The sequence below is a fragment of the Anomaloglossus baeobatrachus genome, chromosome 5, assembly GCF_048569485.1.
Source record: "Anomaloglossus baeobatrachus isolate aAnoBae1 chromosome 5, aAnoBae1.hap1, whole genome shotgun sequence".
Taxonomy (NCBI): domain Eukaryota; kingdom Metazoa; phylum Chordata; class Amphibia; order Anura; family Aromobatidae; genus Anomaloglossus; species Anomaloglossus baeobatrachus.
Window position 1 is genome coordinate 228,580,185 of NC_134357.1, and position 26,603 is coordinate 228,606,787.

The 26,603-nt window shown below is 49.6% G+C and overlaps 1 protein-coding gene across 1 annotated transcript in view; it reads left to right on the forward strand.

Annotated features, from left to right (window-relative positions):
• The window catches only part of PATL1 (PAT1 homolog 1, processing body mRNA decay factor), a 230,223-nt gene that overhangs the window by 141,310 nt on the left and 62,310 nt on the right, over positions 1-26,603 (forward strand). Inside the window, exons 11-14 of the mRNA XM_075349144.1 lie at positions 3,271-3,394; positions 8,840-8,937; positions 9,024-9,083; positions 25,637-25,782. Coding sequence (XP_075205259.1) covers positions 3,271-3,394; positions 8,840-8,937; positions 9,024-9,083; positions 25,637-25,782 — 428 coding nt within the window. The remainder of the gene's footprint in view (positions 1-3,270; positions 3,395-8,839; positions 8,938-9,023; positions 9,084-25,636; positions 25,783-26,603) is intronic.

Sequence of the window (26,603 nt, forward strand, 5' to 3'; positions counted from 1 at the left end):
GGGGAGCGGTCTTTCTCCACCACAGGGCCCAGGGTACCTGGACTCAGCCAGAGTCCTCCCTGCAGATCAATGTTCTGGAGATAAGGGCAGTGTATCTTGCCCTAAAAGCGTTCCAGCCGTGGCTGGAAGGCAAACAGATCCGAATTCAGTCGGACAACTCCACAGCGGTGGCATACATCAACCACCAAGGCGGCACACGCAGTCTGCAAGCCTTCCAGGAAGTCCGGCGGATTCTGCTGTGGGCGGAAGCCACAGCATCCACAATATCCGCAGTTCACATCCCGGGCGTAGAAAACTGGGAAGCAAACTTTCTCAGTCGCCAGGGCATGGACGCAGGGGAATGGTCCCTTCACCCGGACGTATTTCAAGAGATCTGTTGCCGCTGGGGGATGCCGGACGTCGACCTAATGGCTTCCCGGCACAACAACAAGGTCCCGGCATTCATGGCACGGTCTCAAGATCACAGAGCTCTGGCGGCAGACGCATTAGTTCAGGATTGGTCGCAGTTTCAACTGCCTTATGTGTTTCCTCCTCTGGCACTGTTGCCCAGAGTGTTACGCAAGATCAGGTCAGACTGCCGCCGCGCCATCCTCGTCGCTCCAGACTGGCCGAGGAGGTCGTGGTACCCGGATCTGTGGCATCTCACGGTGGGTCAACCGTGGGCACTACCAGACCGACCAGACTTGCTGTCTCAAGGGCCGTTTTTCCATCTGAATTCTTCGGCCCTCAACCTGACTGTGTGGCCATTGAGTCCTGGATCCTAGCATCTTCAGGGTTATCTCAAGAGGTCATTGCCACTATGAGACAGGCCAGGAAACCAACGTCCGCCAAGATCTACCACAGGACGTGGAGAATATTCTTATCCTGGTGCGCTGATCAGGGTTTTACTCCCTGGCCATTTGCCTTGCCCACTTTTCTTTCCTTCCTTCAATCCGGATTGGAAAAGGGTTTGTCGCTCGGTTCCCTTAAGGGACAAGTCTCAGCGCTCTCTGTGTTTTTCCAGAAGCGCCTAGCCAGACTTCCAAAGGTACGCACGTTCCTGCAGGGGGTTTGTCACATAGTTCCTCCTTACAAGCGTCCGTTAGAACCCTGGGATCTGAACAGGGTGCTGATGGCTCTTCAGAAACCACCCTTTGAGCCAATGAAGGATATTTCTCTTTCACGCCTTTCGCAGAAAGTGGTCTTCCTAGTAGCAGTCACATCACTTCGGAGAGTGTCTGAGCTAGCAGCGCTGTCATGCAAAGCCCCTTTCCTGGTGTTTCACCAGGACATGGTGGTTCTGCGTCCGGTTCCGGAATTTCTCCCTAAGGTGGTATCCCCCTTTCATCTCAATCAGGATATCTCCTTACCTTCTCTTTGTCCACATCCAGTTCACCAATGTGAAAAGGATTTGCACTTGTTGGATCTGGTGAGAGCACTCAGACTCTACATTTCTCGTACGGCGCCCCTGCGCCGCTCGGATGCACTCTTTGTCCTTGTCGCTGGCCAGCGTAAAGGGTCACAGGCTTCCAAATGAACCCTGGCTCGGTGGATCAAGGAACCAATTCTCGAAGCCTACCGTTCCTCTGGGCGTCCGGTTCCCTCAGGGCTGAAGGCCCATTCTACCAGAGCCGTGGGTGCGTCCTGGGCTTTGCGGCACCAGGCTACGGCTCAGCAGGTGTGTCAGGCGGCTACCTGGTCGAGCCTGCACACTTTCACGAAACACTATCAGGTGCATACCTATGCTTCGGCAGATGCCAGCCTAGGTAGGCGAGTCCTTCAGGCGGTGGTTGCCCACCTGTAGGAAGGGGCCGTTTTACGGCTCTATTACGAGGTATTATTTTACCCACCCAGGGACTGCTTTTGGACGTCCCAATTGTCTGGGTCTCCCAATGGAGCGACAAAGAAGAAGGGAATTTTGTTTACTTACCGTAAATTCCTTTTCTTCTAGCTCCAATTGGGAGACCCAGCACCCGCCCCTGTTCCCTTCGGGCTGTTGTTCTTTGTGTACACATGTTGTTCATGTTGAATGGTTTTCAGTTTTCCGAACTTCCTTCGGATTGAATTACTTTAGACCAAATTATAAGTTTCCTCCTTCCTGCTTTTGCACCAAAACTGAGGAGCCCGTGATACACGGGGGGGTGTATAGGCAGAAGGGGAGGGGCTTTACACTTTTATTTGTAATACTTTGTGTGACCTCCGGAGGCAGAAGCTATACACCCAATTGTCTGGGTCTCCCAATTGGAGCTAGAAGAAAAGGAATTTACGGTAAGTAAACAAAATTCCCTTCTTTTTTTCTATTTTGTCCTTATGTTGTTCTATTTAACCTTTTGGTTAATTTTCAATAAGTAAATGATGTCATTGTACTTTTTGCCTTTTAAAAAAAAAAAAAATTGGGTTGATTACATTTTCTTTTTAGAGTTTCGTGGGCCTTTTATATATGTTTAATATTTTGGTAGTTCCTTCTTTAACACTAGAAGTCCCAGAAATTTCGAGCTCCTCCCCTGAAGTCCCGAAAGAGGGTCAAATGACTTAGTTCAAACGAACTAGAAATAAATGGCTAAACTCAATGGAAAACAACCTCCTCCTGTGGTGCGACAGTAATGGCCTTAATTACAGAACAAAAGTCAGTCGGTGATTATAGGATGTTAGCTAAAATCCTTCAGGTCATTCGACCCGTCTCTGGGTTCCAAAGGTAGAAATGTAAAATGACCCCTCTCTGGGACTTCTAGTTTTAAGAGGTTTCCAGAGTATCTCTGCTTTACTCATTATAGTGAATGGATCTGTCAGGGCTTTCAATGTCAGTGCTTAGTGAAGAGCACAGGATAAATGTGGTCCAAAATGTCATGTAATGTAAAATGTTTCCAATAAAAGCTTCAACTGCTTCCTTAAAAAAAAAAAAAAAAAAAAAGTCTCCACTCATTTCCATCATCTGTCATTGGAAATATAGGGTGCTTTTACATTACTGATAACCCAAAGGCTCTGGAAAAGCACGATGTCTCTATAAGCTGAGGAGACATGTCAGTCTCAGTCTGGTGAATGGTCACCTATAGGTAGTGTTACAGTATACTTTGGGAAAAGCTAAGTGCACATAAGCAGTGTTTGCCACATGTAGGCCTCCAGCACACTTATATTGTAGGCTCCTCTACAGCAGGGGTAGATGCACTGCAAAATTTAGAAAGTGAATGCGTAACGTAACACCTGATTTTTTTTTTCCCAGTTCCTGCCGATAGTGAACAGATGTACCTTGTTTGTAGAGGGTTTTAATCTGACTTTTTTTGTGAAATCTAGAATTACTTTGAGAAGCTGGAAAAGCTTTCATCCAGTCAAGACAGGCCGAGTGAGGGTCCCAAGAAGGAACGAACTAAACTGATTACACCGCAAGTAGCCAAGCTAGAGCACGCCTACAAGCCAGGTGAGCATTTAAGATGAAGAAAGCCCACATAGTTTGTGGGGCCAATTCATCCAGACAGGCATTTTAGTCACCATTCTTGATGTAGAGCCCACCGGAGAAATATTTGTCAAATTCTTTAAGATGTGCTTGTCTTTTTCAATGGGGCACATCTTTAAGCTGTTGTGCACCAGAGACCTAAATATACTCCTGTCCTGAATTGCAGTACATTTCTGCTAAAATTGTCACCATTTTTGTGCAATATGTTATGATGAATGTGCTAGGCAATGCCCCTAACACAACGATACGCCCAAGTTATTAAAAGGTTTGTGGACCTGGAATAAAAACTCCAAGATTACAGTTTGTGACGGTTTCACCACCGTTTTCTTGTGCAAACTGACAAATTGAGTTCTTTAACTCTGTAAAGGGAATGTCATCAGAAAATAGACTTATTGATTAACCATTTAATACCCAATGATGGATGTAGCAGTTATGGAGCGTGTCTTTGGAGCAGGCTCAGACGCAGAGTCCAAATCATATTGCACATGGCAGCTGTATGATGTAGCTGGCATCTGCCTCTATCGGCAGCAATTGGATGGCCCATTGATCACTGGTGTTACAGGGAATCTGTCACCAGGTTTTTGCTACCCCATCTGAGAGCAGCATAATGTAGAGACAGAGACCCTGATTCCAGCGATGTGTCACTTACTAAGCAGTTTGCTTTCCTTTTTGATAAAATCATTGTTTTCTCTGCTGAAGATCTTGCAGTAATACAGAGCTCATGAATATACTGGACTTACCTGGTAGCACGCCAAGTAGTCTTCTAATGATAATCTACTGCTGACTAATGAGTGATTTTTATCAAAACTACTTTAAGTAGCCCAGTAAGTGACACACTGATGGAATTAGGATCTGTGCCCCTACATTATGCTGCTCTCAGATTAGGTGGCAAAAACCTGGTGACATATTCCCTTTAACCTTTTAAATGTCATTGTCAATTGCTGACAGTGTAATTTAAGCATTATGAGAAGGGCCAGAAGTTACTTCAGACAGCCATAGGCTTCCCTGCGATGCGATTGCCGGTGAGTTGCTATGACACGGGATCCGGTCAATGTCTCTGTGCCTGTGATGTGATCTACTCAGTGACGGCCAGCCTGTGGCAGTACTGTAGAATTACTGTGTATAGTTAAAGTGATTAGACAAACCCTAGAGGGACTAACAAAGGAAAAAGTAAAGAAAAAAGTTTAACAATAATGTAATCAAGATAAGAGATATACGAATTCTAATCCCCTCCCTTTCTTTATCGTTCCTTTGGGAGACCCAGACCATGGGTGTTTAGCTTCTGCCTCTGGAGGACACACAAAGTACTACACTTAAAAGTGTAGCTCCTCCCTCTGAGCTTATACACCCCCTGGTAGCCAGTCCTAGCCAGTTTATTGCTTTGTGTCAGGAGGCATACATCCACACATGCATTCTCATCTGATTTGTTTGACTTTTGGAAAGAGTTTGAAGAAAAGCGGGTCCATGTCTGAACTCCCGACATGTCCCTTCTCACCCCACTGTGTCGGCGGTGTTGTTAAGGTTGATTTACAAGGCTGCAGCCTTACATGCCGCGCTCCTTCACCATCCCTTCTGGGCTCTGGCTTGAAGTGGGAGCCAGCACGGTCTCCATGCCTGGCAGGAGTCCGGTCTCCATCCACAGCCCCTTGAGGATTCTGTTGGACCGGAGCACTCATCCCCAGGGACATGGCCCTGCGTCTCAGCAGCTAAGTACCTGAGACGTTTACGTTGGGGGTCCTAGTTCTTTATTGTAAGGGGAGAGTATGCTGTATGTGATTTAACTTTTCCGGCGTGTTCTCTAGCTTTTGCCTGAGAACCGCGCCGATGGTGCCTGCTTGTCGGCCTCGCCGCTTAAATTTAGGCCCCGGCTTCGCCGGAGGCCTAGTTTCATTTTCCTGCCCTCTCATGTCACTCATACAGAGGGACAGGTTCGGCTCCTCCCGGCCGCGCTCAGCGGTCTGGTAAGCCACAGCCGGTCTCCGGTTGTGGACCTCTGTATATTCTCCCTGGGGTTCATTCTCTGCAAAGCCCCCACTCCAGCAGCATGTCTCACACAAGGAGCAAGACTCCAAAGCTTTATTCTGCATGCACTGCATGTAAGCTCCTGCTGCCTGAGCCGAGCACCTATCCACATTGTGATGTCTGCTCTAACTTGGCGGTGCCACAGCCTGGAACAACAAGGTTCCGGTTTACGTGGCTCGCTCCCACGATCCTCAGGCCTTCGCCGCGGACGCTCTGGTTCAAGACTGGTCCCAGTTTCTTCTGTCCTACGTGTTTCCCCCTCTAGCTCTCTTGCCCAGAGTCCTGCGCAAGATCAGAATGGAGGGCCGTCGAGTCATCCTCATTGCACAGGACTGGCCCAGGCGAGCTTGGTATTCGGACCTGCTCCAACTGTCCGTGGAGATGCCGTGGCATCTTCCGGACCGTCCAGACCTGCTCTCGCAAGGTCCGTTTTTCCGTCCGAATTCTGCGGCACTCAAATTGACGGCGTGGCTCTTGAGTCCTGGATTTTGACGGCTTCTGGTATTCCTCCTGAAGTCATCTCCACTATGACTCGGGCCCGTAAGTCTTCCTCCGTCAAGATCTATCACAGGACTTGGAAAATGTTCCTGTCCTGGTGTCGCTCTTCCGGCCATTCTCCTTAGCCATTCTCGTTGCCGACCCTACTGTCTTTTTTAGGCTATGTGTCCACGGTAGAATGTACCTGCGGATTTTTCTGCATGAAAATCCGCGACTTTCGCGGCAAATCTGCACCTTATTTTTGCCGCGGATTTACTGCGGATTACCGCGAATTTGCCGCGGATTTTGATGCGGATTTTTTTTTTCTTTTCCCCATTCTATACCCAAAATCCGCACCAAAATCCGCAACAATAATTGACATGCTGCAGATTTTTCCGGATCAAAATCCGCGGCAAATCCGCCGCGGAAAAATCCGCAGCATGGACACAGCATTTCCAAAATGCCATTGAAATGGCTTGGAAGTGCCGCTGCTGCAGATTTTCGGTAAATACGCAGCGTGGGCACATAGCCTTACAGTCCGGTCTGCAGCTAGGACTGTCCCTCAACTCTCTCAAGGGACAAGTCTCAGCTCTATCAGTGCTGTTCCAGCGGCGTCTCGCCCAGCTGGCTCAGGTCCGCACCTTCATGCAAGGTGCGTCTCACATCATTCCGCCTTATCGGCGGCCCTTAGATCCCTGGGACCTTAACTTGGTCCTTACGGTATTGCAGAAACCCCCTTTCGAGCCCCTTAGGGAGGTTTCTTTGTATCGTCTTTCTCAAAAGGTGGCCTTTCTAGTTGCCATAACTTCTCTCAGTAGAGTCTCTGATTTGGCTGCGCTCTCCTCGGAGTCACCTTTTTTTGTTTTTTCACCAAGGCAAGGTAGTTCTCCGTCCGACCCCGGACTTTCTTCCTAAGGTGGTCTCTCCCTTCCACCTTAACCAGGATATTTCCTTGCCTTCCTTCTGTCCGGCCCCTGTTCATCGCTTTGAGAAAGCGCTGCATACTCTAGATCTGGTGCGTGCTCTCCGGATCTATGTGTCTCGCACCGCTGCGCTTAGGCGGTGCACCTCTCTTTTTGTGCTAACCACAGGGCGGCGCAAGGGTCTCTCTGGTTCTAAGCCGACCTTGGCCCGTTGGATTAGATCGACCATTTCGGACGCCTACCAGAGCACTCAGGTGCCTCCCCTGCCGGGGATCAAAGCACACTCGACCAGAGCTGTCGGTGCCTCTTGGGCTTTTAGGCACCAGGCTACGGCTCAACAAGTCTGTCAGGCTGCCACTTGGACTAGCCTGCATACCTTTTCGAAGCACTACCAAGTGCATGCTCATGCTTCGGCAGATGCGAGCTTGGATAGACGCATCCTTCAGGCGGCTGTCGCCCACTTGTGAAGTTAGGCTCCGCCTACTTCTTAGTTTTTCTGTTTATTCCCACCCAGGGACAGCTTTGGAACGTCCCATGGTCTGGGTCTCCCAAAGGAACGATAAAGAAAAAGAGAATTTTGTTACTTACCGTAAATTCTTTTTCTTATAGTTCCGTATTGGGAGACCCAGCTCTCTCCCTGTTGCCTGTTGGCAATTTTCTTGTTCCGTGTGTTATCACCGGCTGTTGTCGTGGACAGAGTCTCCGGTTGTTCCGGTTCTTACTCGGTTCTACTTGTGGGTGGATATTCTCCTTCAGCTTTTGCACTAAACTGGCTAGGACTGGCTACCAGGGGGTGTATAAGCTCAGAGGGAGGAGCTACACTTTTTAGTGTAGTACTTTGTGTGTCCTCCGGAGGCAGAAGCTAAACACCCATGGTCTGGGTCTCCCAATACGGAACTATAAGAAAAAGAATTTACGGTAAGTAACAAAATTCTCTTTTTTCCCCAGTTAATGATAAAGAAATGTAAAAAATATATATTTATTTGATATCAATGTGTTCAAAAATGTCCGATCTACGAAAACGTATGAAATAAATTAACCCAATCTGTAAAAACTATAGAGAAAAAAAAAATATAATGGCAGGATAGTGGGTCTTTATTTGCCAAAACTCTGCAAAAAAATGCAATAAGAAGCACTACTATTTAATCTATTTATAGTATGCCACTATAAGGCACAAGATCCTGATTCTAGGGATGCATCACTTACTAGGCTGTCGGTTTGCAGTTTCAATGTAAACACTATTTCATCAGCAGGAGGGTAAAGGCACCGTCACACATAACGAGATCGCTAGCGAGATCGCAGCTGAGTCACGGTTTCTATGACGCAGTAGCAATCCCGTTAGCGATCTTGATATGTGTGACATCTTCCAGCGACCAGGCCCCTGCTGTGAGATCTCTAGTCGTTGCAGAATGGTCCAGGCCATTTTCTTTAAAGGCGATGTCCTGCTGGGCAGGACACATCGCTGTGTTTGACACTGTGTGACAGGGTCACAGTGACTGCTGAGATCGTTATACAGGTGGCTACTGGGACCTGTATCATTCCTGCATCGCTGGTAAGATCTGACTGTGTGACATCTCACCAGCGACCTCCCAGCGACTTACCTGCGCTCCCTATCAGGTCGCATCATTTTCGGGATCGCTGGTAAGTCGTTGTGTGTGACTGGGCCTTAACACTGCTGGACTACATCTCTGGCACAGAGCAGACCAGCTAATCTTGTGTAACCCTGCCCCAACCACTGATCAGCAGCTTGCTCACAATGCACAGTGTACACAAGAAGCTGCCAATCAAGGGTATGGGCGAGGTTCTACACAGAGCAGAAGACTTACCTCCGCTACATCAGACAAAACAGGTGTTCTATGAAAACTACAGTATGGGATACATCAGGCTTCCTTGTTTTATATTATATTGCTTCAGTTTATAAAGCGCAATCCTGCTGACAGATTCCCATTTAAGAAAAATAACACAAGGCATTGTTTTGAATGCGTAGTACAGTTTGAAGGCTCTCTCGGAAAGCTGACAGTTTCCAGTGTGAACAACCCACGAAAGATGATTGATGCTGTGGCCACCCATCGCTCTGATGAAGAGGTAAGCTATGCTTAATTTTTCACCCCTACAGACATCGTAAATATGCTGTCACAATGCTAAGTAAATATTTTTTTTTTGCGTAACAGGAAAACCGAGAGAAACAAGTGCGTGACAAAAGACGCCAAACTCTTGTTACCATTGAGAAGGTAGTTTTTTTTTTTTTCCATTAATTACACCGTAATCTATGACTAAAAAGACAGTGGTGCTTGAAAGTTTGTAAACCCTCCATAATTATCCATATTTTTAAATACGGTTGACCTAAAACTATTATCAATTGTTGGTCCTAAAATTACATAGAGACCCAAATCTAACTAATGTGTCAAATATTAGATTCTTTTTTTTTTTTTTGAGGAAAATGATCCAATATCCCAAGTCTGTGATTGTCTATGTAGGTGAACTTTTAGCATTAGCAGATAATTTAAAGGTGAAATTAGTCTGTTCCAAGCTGTTTTATTTAAAGAACGTGAATCTGTCAAAGACTGATCTTCACAACACATTTGTGGAAGTGTATAATGGCACAATCAGATTTTGGAGGACCTCAGAGTTGTTGATGATGGTCATCGGGCTTGAAAAGGTTACAAAAGCATCTCTAGAGTTTAGACTGCACTAATCCAAAGTCAGACAAATGTAGGAAATTCAAGAACCTTTTTTCCTCCCCAATAATGGTCGATTAACAAAGGTGACTCCAAAAGCAATTCATGTAACAGTCTGTGAGATTACCAAGGATCCCAAGATAACCTCTAAGCACTAAAATAATGTTCAGGAGTCCAATTATCTTGAGAACATGGAAAAACAAAGGTTTCTTTGTCGCTCCATTGGGAGACCCAGACAATTGGGTGTATAGCTTATGCCTCCGGAGGTCACACAAAGCATTACACTTAAAAGTGTAAACCCCTCCTCTCTGCCTATACACCCCCCCGTGCATCACGGGCTCCTCAGTTTTATTGCTTTGTGGAAGGAGGCACACATCCACGCAAGCTCCACATTTTAGTCAGCAGCAGCTGCTGACTATATCGGATGGAAGAAAAGTGGGCCCATACAGGGCCCCCAGCATGCTCCCTTCTCACCCCACTCGGGTCGGCGGTGCTGTTAAGGTTGAGGTACCCATTGTGGGTAAATAGGCAGGAGCCACATGCTGTTTTCCTTCCCCATCCCTTAGGGGCTCTGGGTGAAGTGGGATCCTGACCGGTCACCAGGCGCTGGGACCGCGCTCCCTCCGCAGCCCCTGGGGGAATCTGCTGGACAGGAGCCGGGTATCATCAGGGACAAGGCCCTGCGACTCTGAGGTACTCTGTGTCCCCTTGGGGACGGCGCATAGTGCGCCTGGGTAATAGACACTGCAGCAGCTGCTGGGTGTGTTAGTGCGCCGGGACTACCGCGCTGGCCGCGCTTGTTTGCCGGCCGCGCTTATAACTTTAGTCCCCGGCTTTTGCGGCCTAGTGCCGCATATTCCCGCCCCCGGGCCTGCCAGTCAGGGGTAAGGGCGGGACGCTGCACTGGACGTCAGCGCTGAGGGCAGGAGCATACTTTGTATCCTCCTCCCCCCTCACTGAGCACCATGGGGCACCAGATTCCCGCACTTTTACAGGCACGCCCACGGCCCCCTCCTCCTCTCTGAACGCCGGCAGCCATTGCTACAAGACGCTGGAGAACTTCAGAGGGGAGACAACTGAGCTCACAGCTCTGGGAGGCCCAGGCAGGGATCTGGTGGTCACACAACCGCTGGGAGCGGTCGGTAAGCCGCACCTGTTACTAGGTGCTGGTCCCCCTGGGTGCCGAATTGTATATTTATATGCTTATAGTGTATACATTTACTCTGTACGGCCTCACTGTTCGCGTTTGGCTATATACCCTCACTGATTATTCTAAGAGGAGAAACAGCATGTCGTCTGCAAAAAGCAAGGGTACCAAAGCACAGGCTTACTTTGCAACCTGTACCTCATGTGCGGCAATGCTTCCTGCAGGTTCCACCTACCCTCATTGTGTGCAATGCTCGGCCCCTGTGACACTCACTCAGCCGGAGTCTCAGCCACTGGTGGGACCCCCGGCCCAGGTGGAACCTCCGGCCCCCACTGTCCAGGTGACAGGGACAGAGTTTGCAGTATTTGCTGACAAACTTTCTGAGTCTATGGATAGATGGTCTGCTAAGATACTGGAAGCTTTGCAGTTCAGACCTGTAACACAGGCCCCGGGCACTGTTGATTCATTGCCCCCATGCCCCCCTCGGTCGGAGCAGCAAAGAGCTCCTGGGTCAACTCATAGGTCCCAAGGTGAGGACTCCGACACGGACCGCAGTCCCAGACCGGCTAAGCGGGGTCGCTGGGAGCTTCCCTCGACTTCATCACACTGCTCAGGGTCTCAGCATGAGGACTCTCTGGAGGATGAAGCAGATGCGGCAGATCAGGACTCTGATCCTGACGCCGCGCTCAACCTTGATACGCCTGAAGGGGACGCCATAGTAAACGACCTTATAGCGTCAATCAATCAGGTGTTAGATCTTTCTCCTCCACCCCTTCCGATTGAGGAGTCAGCTTCTCAGCAGGAGAAATTTCATTTTAGGTTTCCCAAACGTACACGGAGTGCGTTTCTTGATCACTCCGACTTCAAAGACGCAGTCCAGAAGCACCGAGCTTTTCCGGATAAGCGCTTTACTAAGCGACTTCATGACACACGTTATCCCTTCCCCCCTGACGTAGTCAAGGGTTGGGCCCAGTGTCCCAAGGTGGATCCTCCAGTCTCTAGACTGGCGGCCAGATCCATAGTTGCAGTGGCAGATGGTGCATCACTCAAGGATGCCACTGACAGGCAGATAGAGCTCCTGATGAAATCCATCTATGAGGCTATCGGCGCGTCCTTTGCTCCGGCATTTGCTGCCGTATGGGCACTACAAGCTATCTCAGCTTGTCAGTCTGAGATTAATGCACTCACACGAGCCGCGACTCCGCAGGTTGTGTCATTAACCTCTCAGGCGTCGGCGTTTGCGTCCTACGCCATGAATGCGGTACTAGACTCTGCGAGCCGTACAGCGGTAGCATCCGCCAATTCAGTGGCAGTCCGCAGGGCCATGTGGCTACGTGAATGGAAGGCAGACTCTGCTTCCAAGAAGTTTTTAACCGGTTTGTCGTTTTCTGGCGACCGCCTGTTTGGCGAGCAATTGGATGAAATCATTAAACAATCCAAGGGTAAGGACTCGTCCTTACCCCAGTCCAAACCTAACAGACCTCAACAACGGAAGGTACAATCGAGGTTTCGGTCCTTTCGGCCCTCAGGCAGGTCTCAATTCTCCTCGTCCAACAGGCCTCAAAAGGATCAGAGGAACTCTGATTCATGGCGGTCTAAGGCACGTCCTAAAAAGACCGCCGGAGGAACCGCACCCAAAGCGGCCTCCTCATGACTTGCGGACTCCCCAAACCGCATCCTCGGTCGGTGGCAGGCTCTCCCGCTTTTGCGACGCCTGGTTCCCACATGTCCAAGACCGATGGGTGAGAGACATTCTGTCTCACGGTTACAGGATAGAGTTCAATTCTCGTCCTCCGATTCGTTTCTTCAGAACATCTCCGCCCCCCGAGCGAGCCGATGCTCTTCTTCAGGCGGTGAACTCTCTGAAGGCAGAAGGAGTAGTTATCCCCGTTCCCCTTCAGCAATGGGGTCACGGTTTTTACTCCAACTTGTTTGTCGTACCAAAAAAGGACGGATCTTTCCGTCCCGTCATGGACCTCAAACTGCTCAACAAACACGTGAAAACCAGACGATTCCGGATGGAATCTCTCCGCTCCGCCATCGCCTCGATGTCCCAAGGAGACTTCCTAGCCTCAATCGACATCAAGGATGCTTATCTCCACGTGCCGATTGCACCAGAGCATCAGCGCTTCCTGCGTTTCGCCATCGGGGACGAACACCTTCAGTTCGTGGCACTGCCTTTCGGCCTGGCAACAGCCCCACGGGTCTTCACCAAGGTCATGGCAACAGTGGTTGCAGTCCTACACTCTCAGGGACACTCAGTGATCCCTTACTTGGACGATCTTCTTGTCAGGGCCCCCTCTCGGGTGGCATGCCAACACAGCCTGAACATTGCTCTGGAGACAATCCAGAGGTTCGGGTGGATCATCAATTTCCCAAAGTCAAAACTGACACCGTCACAATCGCTGACATATCTCGGGATGGAGTTTCACACTCTCCCAGCGATAGTGAAACTTCCGCTGGACAAACAACGATCACTACAGACAGGGGTGCGATCTCTCCTCCGAGCCCAGTCGCACCCCTTGAGACGCCTCATGCACTTCCTAGGGAAGATGGTGGCAGCAATGGAGGCAGTTCCATTTGCACAGTTTCATCTGCGTCCTCTTCAATGGGACATTCTCCGCAAATGGGACAGGAAATCGACGTCCCTCGACAGGAACGTCTCCCTTTCTCGGGCAGCCAAGGCATCCCTTCAGTGGAAATCCTGGGCTGTGGTCACGACGGACGCGAGTCTGTCAGGGTGGGGAGCGGTCTTCCTCCACCACAGGGCTCAGGGTACCTGGACTCAGCCAGAGTCCTCCCTTCAGATCAATGTTCTGGAGATAAGGGCAGTGTATCTAGCCCTGAAGGCGTTCCAGCCGTGGCTGGAAGGCAGGCAGATCCGAATTCAGTCGGACAACGCCACGGCGGTGGCATACATCAACCACCAAGGCGGCACGCGCAGTCGGCAAGCCTTCCAGGAAGTTCGGCGGATTCTGCTGTGGGTGGAAGCCACAGCCTCCACCATCTCTGCAGTTCACATCCCGGGCGTGGAAAACTGGGAAGCGGACTTTCTCAGTCGCCAGGGCATGGAGGCAGGGGAATGGTCTCTTCACCAGGACGTGTTTCAAGAGATCTGTTGCCGCTGGGGGAAGCCGGACGTCGACCTAATGGCGTCCCGGCACAACAACAAGGTCCCGGCGTTCATGGCACGGTCTCAAGATCACAGAGCTCTGGCGGCAGACGCTTTAGTTCAGGATTGGTCGCAGTTTCGACTGCCTTATGTCTTTCCTCCTCTGGCACTGCTGCCCAGAGTGTTACGCAAGATCAGGTCCGACTGCCGCCGCGCCCTCCTCGTCGCCCCAGACTGGCCAAGGAGGTCGTGGTACCCGGATCTGTGGCATCTCACGGTGGGTCAACCGTGGGCACTACCAGACCGTCCAGACTTGCTGTCTCAAGGGCCATTTTTCCATCTGAATTCTGCGGCCCTCAACCTGACTGTGTGGCCATTGAGTCCTGGATCCTAGCGTCTTCAGGGTTATCTCAAGAGGTCATTGCCACTATGAGACAGGCCAGGAAACCAACGTCAGCCAAGATCTACCACAGGACGTGGAGGATCTTCTTATCCTGGTGCTCTGATCAGGGTTTTATTCCATGGCCATTTGCCTTGCCCACTTTTCTGTCTTTCCTTCAATCCGGAATGGAAAAGGGGCTGTCTCTCGGCTCTCTTAAGGGACAAGTCTCGGCGCTCTCTGTATTTTTTCAAAAGCGTCTAGCAAGGCTTCCGCAAGTACGCACGTTCCTGCAGGGGGTTTGCCACATAGTCCCCCCTTACAAGCGCCCGCTAGAACCCTGGGATCTGAACAGGGTGCTAATGGCTCTTCAGAAACCACCTTTCGAGCCAATGAGAGATATTTCTCTTTCTTCGGCGCTCCATTGGGAGACCCAGACGATTGGGTGTATAGCACTGCCTCCGGAGGCCACACAAAGCAATTACACTAAAAAGTGTAAGGCCCCTCCCCTTCTGGCTATACACCCCCAGTGGGATCACTGGCTCACCAGTTTTCTGCTTTGTGCGAAGGAGGTCAGACATCCACGCATAGCTCCACTGTTTAGTCAGCAGTAGCTGCTGACTATATCGGATGGAAGAAAAGAGGGCCCATATGGGGCCCCCAGCATGCTCCCTTCTTACCCCACTTGTGGTTTGTAAGGTTGAGGTACCCATTGCGGGTACGGAGGCTGGAGCCCACATGCTGTTTTCCTTCCCCATCCCCCTGAGGGGCTCTGAGGAAGTGGGATCTTACCGGCCACCAAGCCCTGAGGCCGGGCTCCATCCACAGACCCATAGAACCTGCTGGATGTGGAGCGGGAGTGCCGTTCAGGGACAAGGCCCTGCAACTTTCAGGTACTCTGTGTCCCCGTATGGCAGGCCACGCACACCCCAGGCTTGCTGGGTGTGCTAGTGCGCCGGGGACTGTAGCGCTGTGCGCTGGGCTTATAGTCCCCGCAGATTACTGGGGGACTTTATGTGTGTGGATCGCCGCGCCGACCGCCCCTGGAGCGGCGGCGCAGCTGCGACTTGTAGTGCGCCGGGGACGCGCCGACCGCGCTTTTACGGCGGCGGCGCTTCTAACTTTAGTCCCCGGTTTTCTGCGGCCTAGCTCCGCTTCGTTAACGCCCCCCACCCTGTCAATCAGGGTAGGGGAGAGACGTTGTTCAATCGGCAGCGCCGAGGGCTGGAGCACGATTTACATGCTCCAGCCCTCTCACTGAGCACAGTAGGACACAGGCTTCGCGCTTTTTCTCTGTGCACGCCCTAGGCCCGCCCCCAGGCTTGCAGCTCCCCAGGACGCCGGCAGCCATTATACACATGCAGTCTGGCTGGAGAACGGACGCAGGCTCTGGGGGACCCAGGCTAGGGGTTTCTGGCGACCACACACCCGCGCTAAGCGGGCGGTAAGCAGCACATACGTGCGGCCCCACTAGTGCCACAGTGTTATATTTTTCGCTGTACCAGATATATTTATATACTGCACTGTAAGGTCGCTTCTTGGCTGTACACCCTATATTGCTTTGAGGAGACAACAGCATGTCATCCGCAAAACGCCAAGGCACGGGCTGTATACACTGCTTGTACAGCATGTGGGGCTAATCTACCAGCAGGCTCCAACGACTCTCATTGTGTGCAATGTTCAGTCCCAGTGGCACTTCGTCAGCCAGAGCCTATTGTGGTGGTAGCCCAGGCAGAGACGCCTGTGAACCCTGCCCCGGTGACGGGGACAGAATTTGCAGTCTTTGCTGATAAAATGTCTGTGACTATGACAAAAATCCTGGAGACCTTGCAGTCCAGGCCAGTTGCTCAGACCATAGACACTGCTGTGTCTATGTTCCCCGGTCCCCCTCAGTTGGAACTAATCCGTACTTCAAGGGGGTCCCAGGCATCACAGGCTGAGGGCTCTGACTCCGATGACAGTCCCAGTCCGCCTAAGCGAGCTCGCTGGGAGAGACCCTCCACGTCATCACGCGGATCAGGGTCTCAGCGAGAAGGGTCCCTATATGATGGTTCAGAGGTGGGTGATCAGGAGTCTTGTCCTGACGCCGCACTCAATTTGGATACGCCAGATGGTGACGCCATGGTAAATGACCTTATAGCGGCCATCAATAGGCTGTTGGATATTTCTCCCCCAGCCCCTTCTGCAGAGGAGGCAGCTGCACAGCAGGAGAAATTCCATTTCCTGTATCCCAAGCGTAAATTGAGTACTTTTCTGGACCACTCTGACTTCAGAGAATCCATCCAGAAACACAATACTTATCCGGACAAGCGTTTTTCTAAACGCCTTAAGGATACACGTTATCCTTTTCCCCCTGACGTGGTCAAACGCTGGACCCAGTGTCCAAAAGTGGACCCTCCAATATCCAGGCTTGCAGCTAGATCCATAGTTGCAGTGGAGGATGGGGCTTCACTTAAAGATGCCAATGACAGACAGATGGACCTTTGGTTGAAATCTGTCTATGAAGCTATCGGCGCGTCGTTTGCTCCAGCATTCGCGGCCGTGTGGGCGCTCCAAGCTATTTCAGCTGGTCTGGCACAAGTGGACTCTCTCATACGTCCAGCAGTGCCGCAAGTGGCGTCCCTAACTACGCAAATGTCTGCGTTTGCGACCTACGCTATCAATGCGGTACTGGACTCTACGAGCCGTACCTCAATGGCATCCGCCAACTCTGTAGTTTTGCGCAGGGCCTTGTGGTTAAAGGAATGGAAAGCAGATTCTGCTTCTAAAAAATGTTTAACCAGCTTGCCATTATCTGGAGACAGACTGTTTGGTGAGCAATTGGCGGAAATCATTAAACAGTCCAAAGGTAAGGACTCCTCCTTACCCCAGCCCAGATCAAGCAAACCTCCACAGAGGAAGTGGCAGTCAAAGTTTCGGTCCTTTCGAGGCTCGGGCAAGCCCCAATTCTCCTCGTCCAAAGGGACTCAGAAAGAGCAAAGGAGCTCTGATTCCTGGCGGGCTCACTCACGCCCCAAGAAAGCAACCGCAGGTACCGCTTCCAAGGCGGCTGCCTCATGACTTTCGGCCGCCTCCCTCCGCATCCTCGGTCGGTGGCAGGCTCTCCCGCTTTTGCGACATTTGGCTGCCACAGGTCAAAGACCGGTGGGTAACAGACATTTTGTCTCACGGGTACAGGATAGAGTTCAGTTCTCGGCCTCCGCCTCGGTTCTTCAGAACTTCCCCACATCCCCACCGAGCAGATGCCCTTCTGCAGGCGGTGACTTCTCTAAGAGCAGATGGAGTGGTGGTCCCTGTTCCTCTTCAGGAACAAGGTCAAGGTTTTTACTCCAATCTCTTTGTGGTGCCAAAAAAGGACGGCTCATTCCGTCCTGTTCTGGACCTAAAACTGCTCAACAAGCATGTGAACGCCAGGCGGTTCCGGATGGAATCCCTCCGCTCAGTCATTGCCTCAATGTCTCAAGGAGATTTCCTAGCATCAATAGACATCAAGGATGCTTATCTCCACGTGCCGATTGCTACAGAGCACCAACGCTTTCTACGCTTCGTGATAGGAGACGACCATCTTCAGTTCGTAGCTCTGCCATTTGGTCTCGCGACAGCCCCACGAGTGTTCACTAAGATCATGGCGGCAGTGGTAGCAGTCTTGCACTCTCAGGGACACTCTGTGATCCCTTACTTGGACGATCTACTGGTCAAGGCACCCTCTCAAGAGGCATGCCAACTCAGCTTGACTGTTGCACTGGAGACTCTCCAGACGTTCGGGTGGATCATCAACTTCTCAAAGTCAAATCTGTCACCGACCCAGTCACTAACGTATCTTGGCATGGAGTTTCATACTCTCTCAGCGATAGTGAAGCTTCCGCTGGACAAGCAGCGGTCTCTACAGACTGGGGTGCAGGCTCTCCTTCAAGATCAGTCGCACTCCTTAAGACGCCTCATGCACTTCCTCGGGAAGATGGTGGCGGCAATGGAGGCGGTTCCGTTTGCGCAGTTTCATCTGCGCCCACTTCAATTGGACATTCTCCGCCAATGGGACGGGAAGTCAAAATCCCTGGACAGGAAAGTCTCCTTTTCCCAGACGGCCAAGGACTCTCTGCAGTGGTGGCTTCTTCCCACCTCATTATCACAGGGAAGATCCTTCCTACCACCGTCTTGGGCGGTGGTCACGACAGACGCGAGTCTGTCAGGGTGGGGAGCAGTTTTTCTCCACCACAGGGCTCAGGGTACGTGGACTCAGCAGGAGTCCACCCTTCAGATCAATGTTCTGGAAATCAGAGCAGTGTATCTTGCCCTACTAGCCTTCCAGCAGTGGCTGGAAGGAAGGCAGATCCGAATTCAGTCTGACAACTCCTAAGCGGTGGCATACATCAACCACCAAGGGGGGACACGCAGTCGGCAAGCCTTCCAGGAAGTCCGTCGGATTCTGATGTGGGTGGAAGCCACGGCCTCCACCATATCCGCAGTTCACATCCCCGGCGTAGAAAACTGGGAAGCAGACTTCCTCAGTCGCCAGGGCATGGACGCAGGGGAATGGTCCCTTCACCCAGACGCCTTTCAGGAAATCTGTCGCCGATGGGGAAGGCCGGACGTCGACCTCATGGCGTCCCGGCACAACAACAAGGTCCCAACCTTCATGGCACGGTCTCGCGATCAAAGAGCGCTGGCGGCAGACGCCCTAGTGCAAGATTGGTCGCAGTTCCGGCTCCCTTATGTGTTTCCACCTCTGGCACTCTTGCCCAGAGTGCTACGCAAGATCAGATCCGATTGCAGCCGCGTCATACTCGTCGCTCCAGACTGGCCGAGGAGGGCGTGGTATCCGGATCTGTGGCAGCTCACGGTCGGCCAACCGTGGGCACTACCAGACCGACCAGACTTACTGTCCCAAGGGCCGTTTTTCCATCGGAATTCTGCGGCCCTGAACCTGACTGTGTGGCCATTGAGTCCTGGATCCTAGCGTCTTCAGGATTATCCCAAGGGGTCGTTGCCACCATGAGACAGGAAGCCCACGTCCGCTAAGATCTACCACAGAACGTGGAGGATATTCTTATCCTGGTGCTCTGCTCAGGGAGTGTCTCCCTGGCCATTTGCATTGTCTACCTTTCTTTCTTTCCTGCAATCTGGGTTAGAAAAAGGTTTGTCGCTCGGCTCCCTTAAAGGTCAGGTCTCGGCGCTATCCGTCTTTTTTCAGAGGCGTTTGGCACGCCTTCCTAAGGTGCGCACGTTCCTACAGGGGGTTTGCCATATCGTACCCCCGTACAAGCGGCCGTTAGATCCATGTGATCTGAACAGGGTACTAGTTGCCCTCCAGAAGCCGCCCTTCGAGCCTCTGAGGGAGGTTTCACTTTCTAGACTATCACAGAAAGTGGTTTTTCTGGTAGCGATCACATCTCTTCGGAGAGTGTCTGAGCTGGCAGCGCTATCATGCAAGGCTCCCTTCCTGGTCTTCCACCAGGACAAGGTAGTGCTGCGCCCCATTCAGGAGTTTCTCCCGAAGGTGGTATCCTCTTTTCATCTTAATCAGGATATCTCTTTGCCTTCGTTTTGTCCTCATGCAGTTCATCGGTATGAGAAGGATTTACATTTGTTAGATCTGGTGAGAGCACTCAGAATCTACATTTCCCGCACGGCGCCCCTGCGCCGCTCGGATGCACTCTTTGTCCTTGTCGCTGGCAAGCGCAAAGGGTCGCAGGCTTCCAAAGCCACCCTGGCTCGATGGATCAAAGAACCAATTCTTGAAGCCTACCGTTCTGCTGGGCTTCCGGTTCCATCAGGGCTGAAGGCCCATTCTACCAGAGCCGTGGGTGCGTCCTGGGCATTGCGACACCAGGCTACGGCTCAACAGGTGTGCCAGGCAGCTACCTGGTCGAGTCTGCACACTTTCACCAAATATTATCAGGTGCATACCTACGCTTCGGCGGACGCCAGCCTAGGTAGAAGAGTCCTGCAGGCGGCAGTTGCCTCCATATAGGGGGAGGGCTATCTTGCAGCTCTAACATGAGGTATTCTTTACCCACCCAGGGACAGCTTTTGGACGTCCCAATCGTCTGGGTCTCCCAATGGAGCGCCGAAGAAGAAGGGAATTTTGTTACTTACCGTAAATTCCTTTTCTTCTAGCTCCTATTGGGAGACCCAGCACCCGCCCTGTTGTCCTTCGGGATTTTTGGTTGTTTTTCGGGTACACATGTTGTTCATGTTGAACGGTTTTCAGTTCTCCGAGGTTACTTCGGAGTGAATTTGTTTAAACCAGTTATTGGCTTTCCTCCTTCTTGCTTTTGCACTAAAACTGGTGAGCCAGTGATCCCACTGGGGGTGTATAGCCAGAAGGGGAGGGGCCTTACACTTTTTAGTGTAATTGCTTTGTGTGGCCTCCGGAGGCAGTGCTATACACCCAATCGTCTGGGTCTCCCAATAGGAGCTAGAAGAAAAGGAATTTACGGTAAGTAACAAAATTCCCTTCTTCTCGCCTCTCGCAGAAGGTGGTCTTCCTAGTGGCAGTCACATCACTTCGCAGAGTGTCTGAGCTAGCTGCACTGTCATGCAAAGCTCCCTTCCTGGTGTTTCACCAGGACAAGGTGGTTCTGCGTCCGGTTCCGGAATTTCTCCCGAAGGTGGTATCCCCTTTTCATCTCAATCAGGATATCTCCTTACCTTCTTTTTGTCCTCATCCAGTTCACCAATGTGAAAAGGATTTGCACTTGTTAGATCTTGTGAGAGCACTCCGGCTCTACATTTCTCGTACGGCGCCCCTGCGCCGCTCGGATGCGCTCTTTGTCCTTGTCGCTGGCCAGCGCAAAGGGTCGCAGGCTTCCAAGTCAACCTTGGCTCGGTGGATCAAGGAACCAATTCTTGAAGCCTACCGTTCTTCTGGCCTTCCGGTTCCTTCAGGACTGAAAGCCCATTCTACCAGAGCCGTGGGTGCGTCCTGGGCATTGCGGCACCAGGCTACGGCTCAGCAGGTGTGTCAGGCGGCTACCTGGTCGAGTCTGCACACTTTCACGAAGCACTATCAGGTGCATACCTACGCTTCGGCAGATGCCAGCTTAGGTAGGCGAGTCCTCCAGGCGGCGGTTGCCCACCTGTAGGAAGGGGCCGTCTTTCGGCTCTATTACCGGGGTATTATTTTACCCACCCAGGGACTGCTTTTGGACGTCCCAATTGTCTGGGTCTCCCAATGGAGCGACAAAGAAGAAGGGAATTTTGTTTACTTACCGTAAATTCCTTTTCTTCTAGCTCCAATTGGGAGACCCAGCACCCGCCCCTGTTCCCTTCGGGCTGTTGTTCTTTTGTGTACACATGTTGTTCATGTTGAATTGTTCTTTGGTTCATGGTTTAAGTTCTCCGAACATCCTTCGGATTGAATTTACCTTAGACCAATTTATAAGTTTCCTCCTTCCTGCTTTTGCACCAAAACTGAGGAGCCCGTGATGCACGGGGGGGTGTATAGGCAGAGGGGAGGGGTTTACACTTTTAAGTGTAATGCTTTGTGTGACCTCCGGAGGCATAAGCTATACACCCCAATTGTCTGGGTCTCCCAATAGGAGCTAGAAGAAAAGGAATTTACGGTAAGTAAACAAAATTCCCTTCGTTTATGGCAGTATTGCAAGAAGAAACCCTATGCCCTCCAAAAATAACAGTGCTGTCTGTTTTCAGTTTGTTAAAGATCACCTGGACAAATGAGAAGAATATGCGAACAATGTTTTGTGGACAGATGGGACCAAAATAGAACTTTTTTATTTTAATAAGAATTATTATGTTTGGAGAACTGAAAACACACATTATGTTATATATATATCCTTATGCCATCTGTGAAACAAAAAGTGGAAGTACCATAGTTTGGACCTGTTTTGCTTCATCTGGGCCAGAACAGTTTGCGCCATCATTCATTCATTCCATGCGCCATCTATGAATTTTCTCAGCAAATTCTAAAGAAAAATGTGAGGACATATATGTCTGAACTGAATCTCAAGAGACTGTTGGTCATACAGAAAGACAACCAAAGCACACAAGTCGTTCCACAAAAAAAAAATTGCCTTAAAGTTTAGGAATGGCCACATCAAAGTCTTTACCTGAACCCTAGCTAGTGATAGCGTCCAATGCATGGGGCTGCTGTCCGCCGGCATGGCTTTACTGCAGTTAAATGCTTTGCTGTGCCGTAAAGCATTCAACTGCAGTAAAGCGCTGACAGCAGCGGCTCCGTGTATGGGACGCAATCATGGAGGGGTGCATCTTGCGGACCGCAGGCCCATAGACCCCTCCATGATTGCGTCCTGTACACTGAGCTGCCGCCGCTATCAGTGCTTTACTGCAGTTGAATGCTTTACGGCACTGCAAAGCATTCATCTGCAGTAAAGTCATGACGGCAGCGGCGGTGGCAGGGTGTACAGGACGCTATCGTGGAGGGGTCTATGGGCCTGCAGTCTGGCAGAAGAAGCTGAAGGCACCGCGGGAACAGAGGACAGGTGAGAATGTTAGTGTGTAAAAAGGGGACCGTTAGGAGGGCATTACTAAACAATGGGCTCATGCAGCACTGTGCACCGCCGTATAAGATGACCCCCGACTTTTGAGAAGATTTTCAGGGGTTAAAAAGTCGTCTGATGCGCCAGAAAACACGGTAGCTATTGCTGCAAAAGTAGGTCACACTGAAAGCAAAGGCTGACATGTTTGCCCCTCAGACAAGTGATATTGGACCATTTTCCTTAAGACATTATTTATTTTTATTATTATTATTATTATTATTATTATTATACATGTCAGTGTCTATTTTTTTATTCTTTTTTATTTGTTAATTTGATTATTTGTATCCACCTTTAGGACCTCTGTGAAAATCTTATGTAGTTTTAGGTAAATGTTATGCAGAAACATGAAAAAAGGATTCCCAAACTTTCAGGCACAGCTGTAAAGAGCGGCTAGTGTTTTTTCTTTTAATTCTGACGAGTTGCGGATGATAGCGATTAGAGGTCTAAGATACCCACTGATTGGTAGAATGAAGGAGTAAAGTGCTTGTTTTAGCACTGACCTGGAAGAGGCATAATGCCACTTAGGCTGAGTTCACATGTGCTGTAATTATCCGTGGCAAAAATATTTCTGCCAAATACGTTTTTTAACATGGGAGTCTGTGGAGAATGGATCCGTTAAGTGATTGATATTTATAGTCCATTTGAAACTGATCCTGTAATAAAAAAAAACCTTTACAAATGCAAGAATATCTGATGACTAAATAGCATTCCCTTAAAGGGAAGGTGTCACGTTTTTTTATTTTTGTATTAAAAATAGTGATTATGAAATCAAGTATTTTTAATAAAAAAATGAAAATCGCAGCTTTAGATTTTATTTAATTCTAATTTTACTGGAGGCACTGGGGGCCATGCTGGATTTGCTGTGTGTGTAACAACAGTTACTCCTTTATGGCAGCCCCTGTGCATAGAGAACAGTGGTCGGGATCCGACCTCATCATTTACGTTACAGTGGGCATCTGCTATGACCTGGACTTGCCCCCTGGGCTGTCCAGATCACAGCAGAGGGAGGAGATCAGCAACATGATTGTGGAGCTCACAGCGTATGCTGTTTGCTCCACTATACCCGTGTCAACCACCGGCATATGTGAGTACGGGCTCCCTCCCCTCCCCTTCCCCGTTAGTCTCCGATGACACCCCATCCCTCCGCTCTCCCCAGCCCCCGCTACTGCTACCGCTGCCCATCCCCCCCCTCCGTTACCATCTCCGATGACACCCCCTCCCTCCGCTCTGCCCGCTGGTGTGTGTGTGTGTGTGTACGTGCCTGCGCTGCTGTGAGTACCGCCGCTGCTACCGCTGATACTGTCTGCACGGCTGTGTATCTAATCCTCTCCTGTGTGATACTGTCTGCACGGCTATGTATCTAATCCTATCCTGTGTGGTACTGTCTGCTGAGCAGTGTATCTAATCCTATCCTGTGTGATACTGTGCTAAGCCGTGTATCTAATCCTGTGTGATACTGTCTGCTGATCTGTGTATCTAATCCTCTCCTGTGTGATACTGTCTGCACGGCTATGCATCTAATCCTATCCTGTGTGGTACTGTCTGCTGAGCAGTGTATCTAATCCTATCCTGTGTGATACTGTGCTAAGCCGTGTATCTAATCCTGTGTGATACTGTCTGCTGATCTGTGTATCTAATCCTATCCTGTGTGATACTGTCTACTGAGCTGTAAACTGGAGAAAAAGAAAAAGTTCAGCTCACCCACTCTGATGGAGGCTTGAATGGAGGACAGGTGCATGGGAGGTAAGCCAACCAGGCTGAAGTTTCCAAACGGGGAAAAAAAAAAAGGTTCCAGCATCCACGTCCAGTTCAATAAAATGGTCTTTATTAGATATGCATTAAAAAAGGGATAAGATCACATCCTGAGCAATAAAAATTCCCATGAAATTGAGGGGTAGGGTAGATGGTACGCGTTTCGAGCGTTCACCGCTCTTAGTCCCAATCCATAATATAACAACACACAAGGTGGGGATTTAAAGGAAAAAAGGTGTGTAAAAAGGATATGACATCACATCAATGAAAAGTCAGACAGGTAATCATTAAGCGGTTCTCAATATAGAACAATGGTAAATGTAATACGAACACAGAAAAAAACCTGAAAAAAAAAAAAGCTGAGTTGTGTATCTAATCCTATCCTGTGTGATACTGCCTGCTGAGCTGTGTATCTAATCCTATCCTGTGATACTGTCTGCTGAGCTGTGTATCTAATCCTATCCTGTGTGATACTCCTGCTGTCCTTGGTGACACTTTAGACATTTCTGGTCACCAACAAAATGGCTCTGCACTGTGTCCCTACATGGCATTCTCTGTTATCTGTTGAAAACACTCAGATTAGGAGGGGGAGGCGTGCCATCACACACAGGAGAGCAGACTCCGCCCACTTTACTGCAGCTGTAATCTGAGTTTTTTTCTACAGTTGGATTTCTGTAGGATTTCAGAAGCTGCTCCCCCTAGTGTTTAACAGTGGAAAATATCAAACTTTTTAATTTTTTTTTTTATATTTTGCTCAATTAAAAAAAAAAATATTTAAACAAAACCTTAAAATAGTATTAAGTTACATTTTTTCAGTTATTGAATTTTTTTTTTTTCTGACGATACATTCCCTTTAACAGATCTGTTCTCCATAGACTTCTGTGTTAAAAAAACCCCAAACAAACGGATCTTGCAGACATCAGTTTTTCAACAATGGACAAAAAAGGTGTTTGCACAACTTTTTTTCCCAACCAATCTCTGCAGGATCCATTCTAACATGTAATTACAGGATGTGAACTTGGCCTTAGTTGTGTATAAGCTATGGCTCTGGGTTCTACTAAATTGCCTTTATCTGGCAGGCACGTCTTTATGTATAGCATATTCACATGGCCAGGTTTCACTGACCTCTCTGACGTTTGAGGTTACAGAAAGTGCTTTAGTTTGAGCCGTTCAGTAAGCCTGACCCCTCTGTTGTAGGCATTTTCTGTACTGCTAGAGCTGGAGGACTTTGAACGTCGATTTTCCCTCTGCTGTGAAGACGAGCGGGAAGCACTGACTGAAGAGCGCAGGCAGAAGGTGCAGCAGCTCTGTGACATCCTCAGGGTCAAAGAAGGAACTGAGAGGTAATTAGTTGACTAATTCATTGAGAGATTTATGAAATCTAGTGCAATGGGGTAATGTACAGCTGGAATGTGATTAGTTGCACTGGACGTGTTCACATTTCAGCTAGATTAGTTTAAAGGGAATCTCCTCCTAAGCTGTCTATATGGGCATGCATGTCATAGGAAGCTGAACAAAATGAGACCTTGATGACTGCGATCTCATGCTTTATTCCCAAGAAATCCATGTTTGTCTAAATGAACCAAGCTATGGGGCAGATAACTGTCTCCAGAGATTATTTTATATAGAAGGTGGAATTACCAGTGTGAGACAAGCAATGACACCGAACAGGAGAGATGACATTTGTGTTCTTGTAAACACATTTTTGAAGCTTTGTTGTATTGCAGCAATATTATCACACCGACTGCCTGATGAAAGCGGAGAGGAGTCTGCATATGTGTCAGCTATAATCACATACCACTCTGCAGAGACGCATCCTATATAGACTAGTCTCTGGTCCAGGCAGCGTCCTTCTCATAGCCTGGAAGAGGTCATTTAAATAAAGTGATAAAAGATGATTTAGGCTGCTTTCACACTACGTATTTTTAACATGCGTCCTGAACGTTTTTTTAACGCAGAAACGGATCCAGTGCAAATGCGTTTTCATTTCAATGCATTTGCAATGGACTCGCGTTAACATGCGTTCACCTGCGTTTGCGTGCGTTATAGTGAGGATCCAGCGACTTGCAGTTTTTTAACATCTTTCAAAAACGCTACTTGTAGCGTTTTTGAGCTGCGTCCAACTTCTGCAAATTGCTGGATCCTGACTAAACAGCACGCAAAC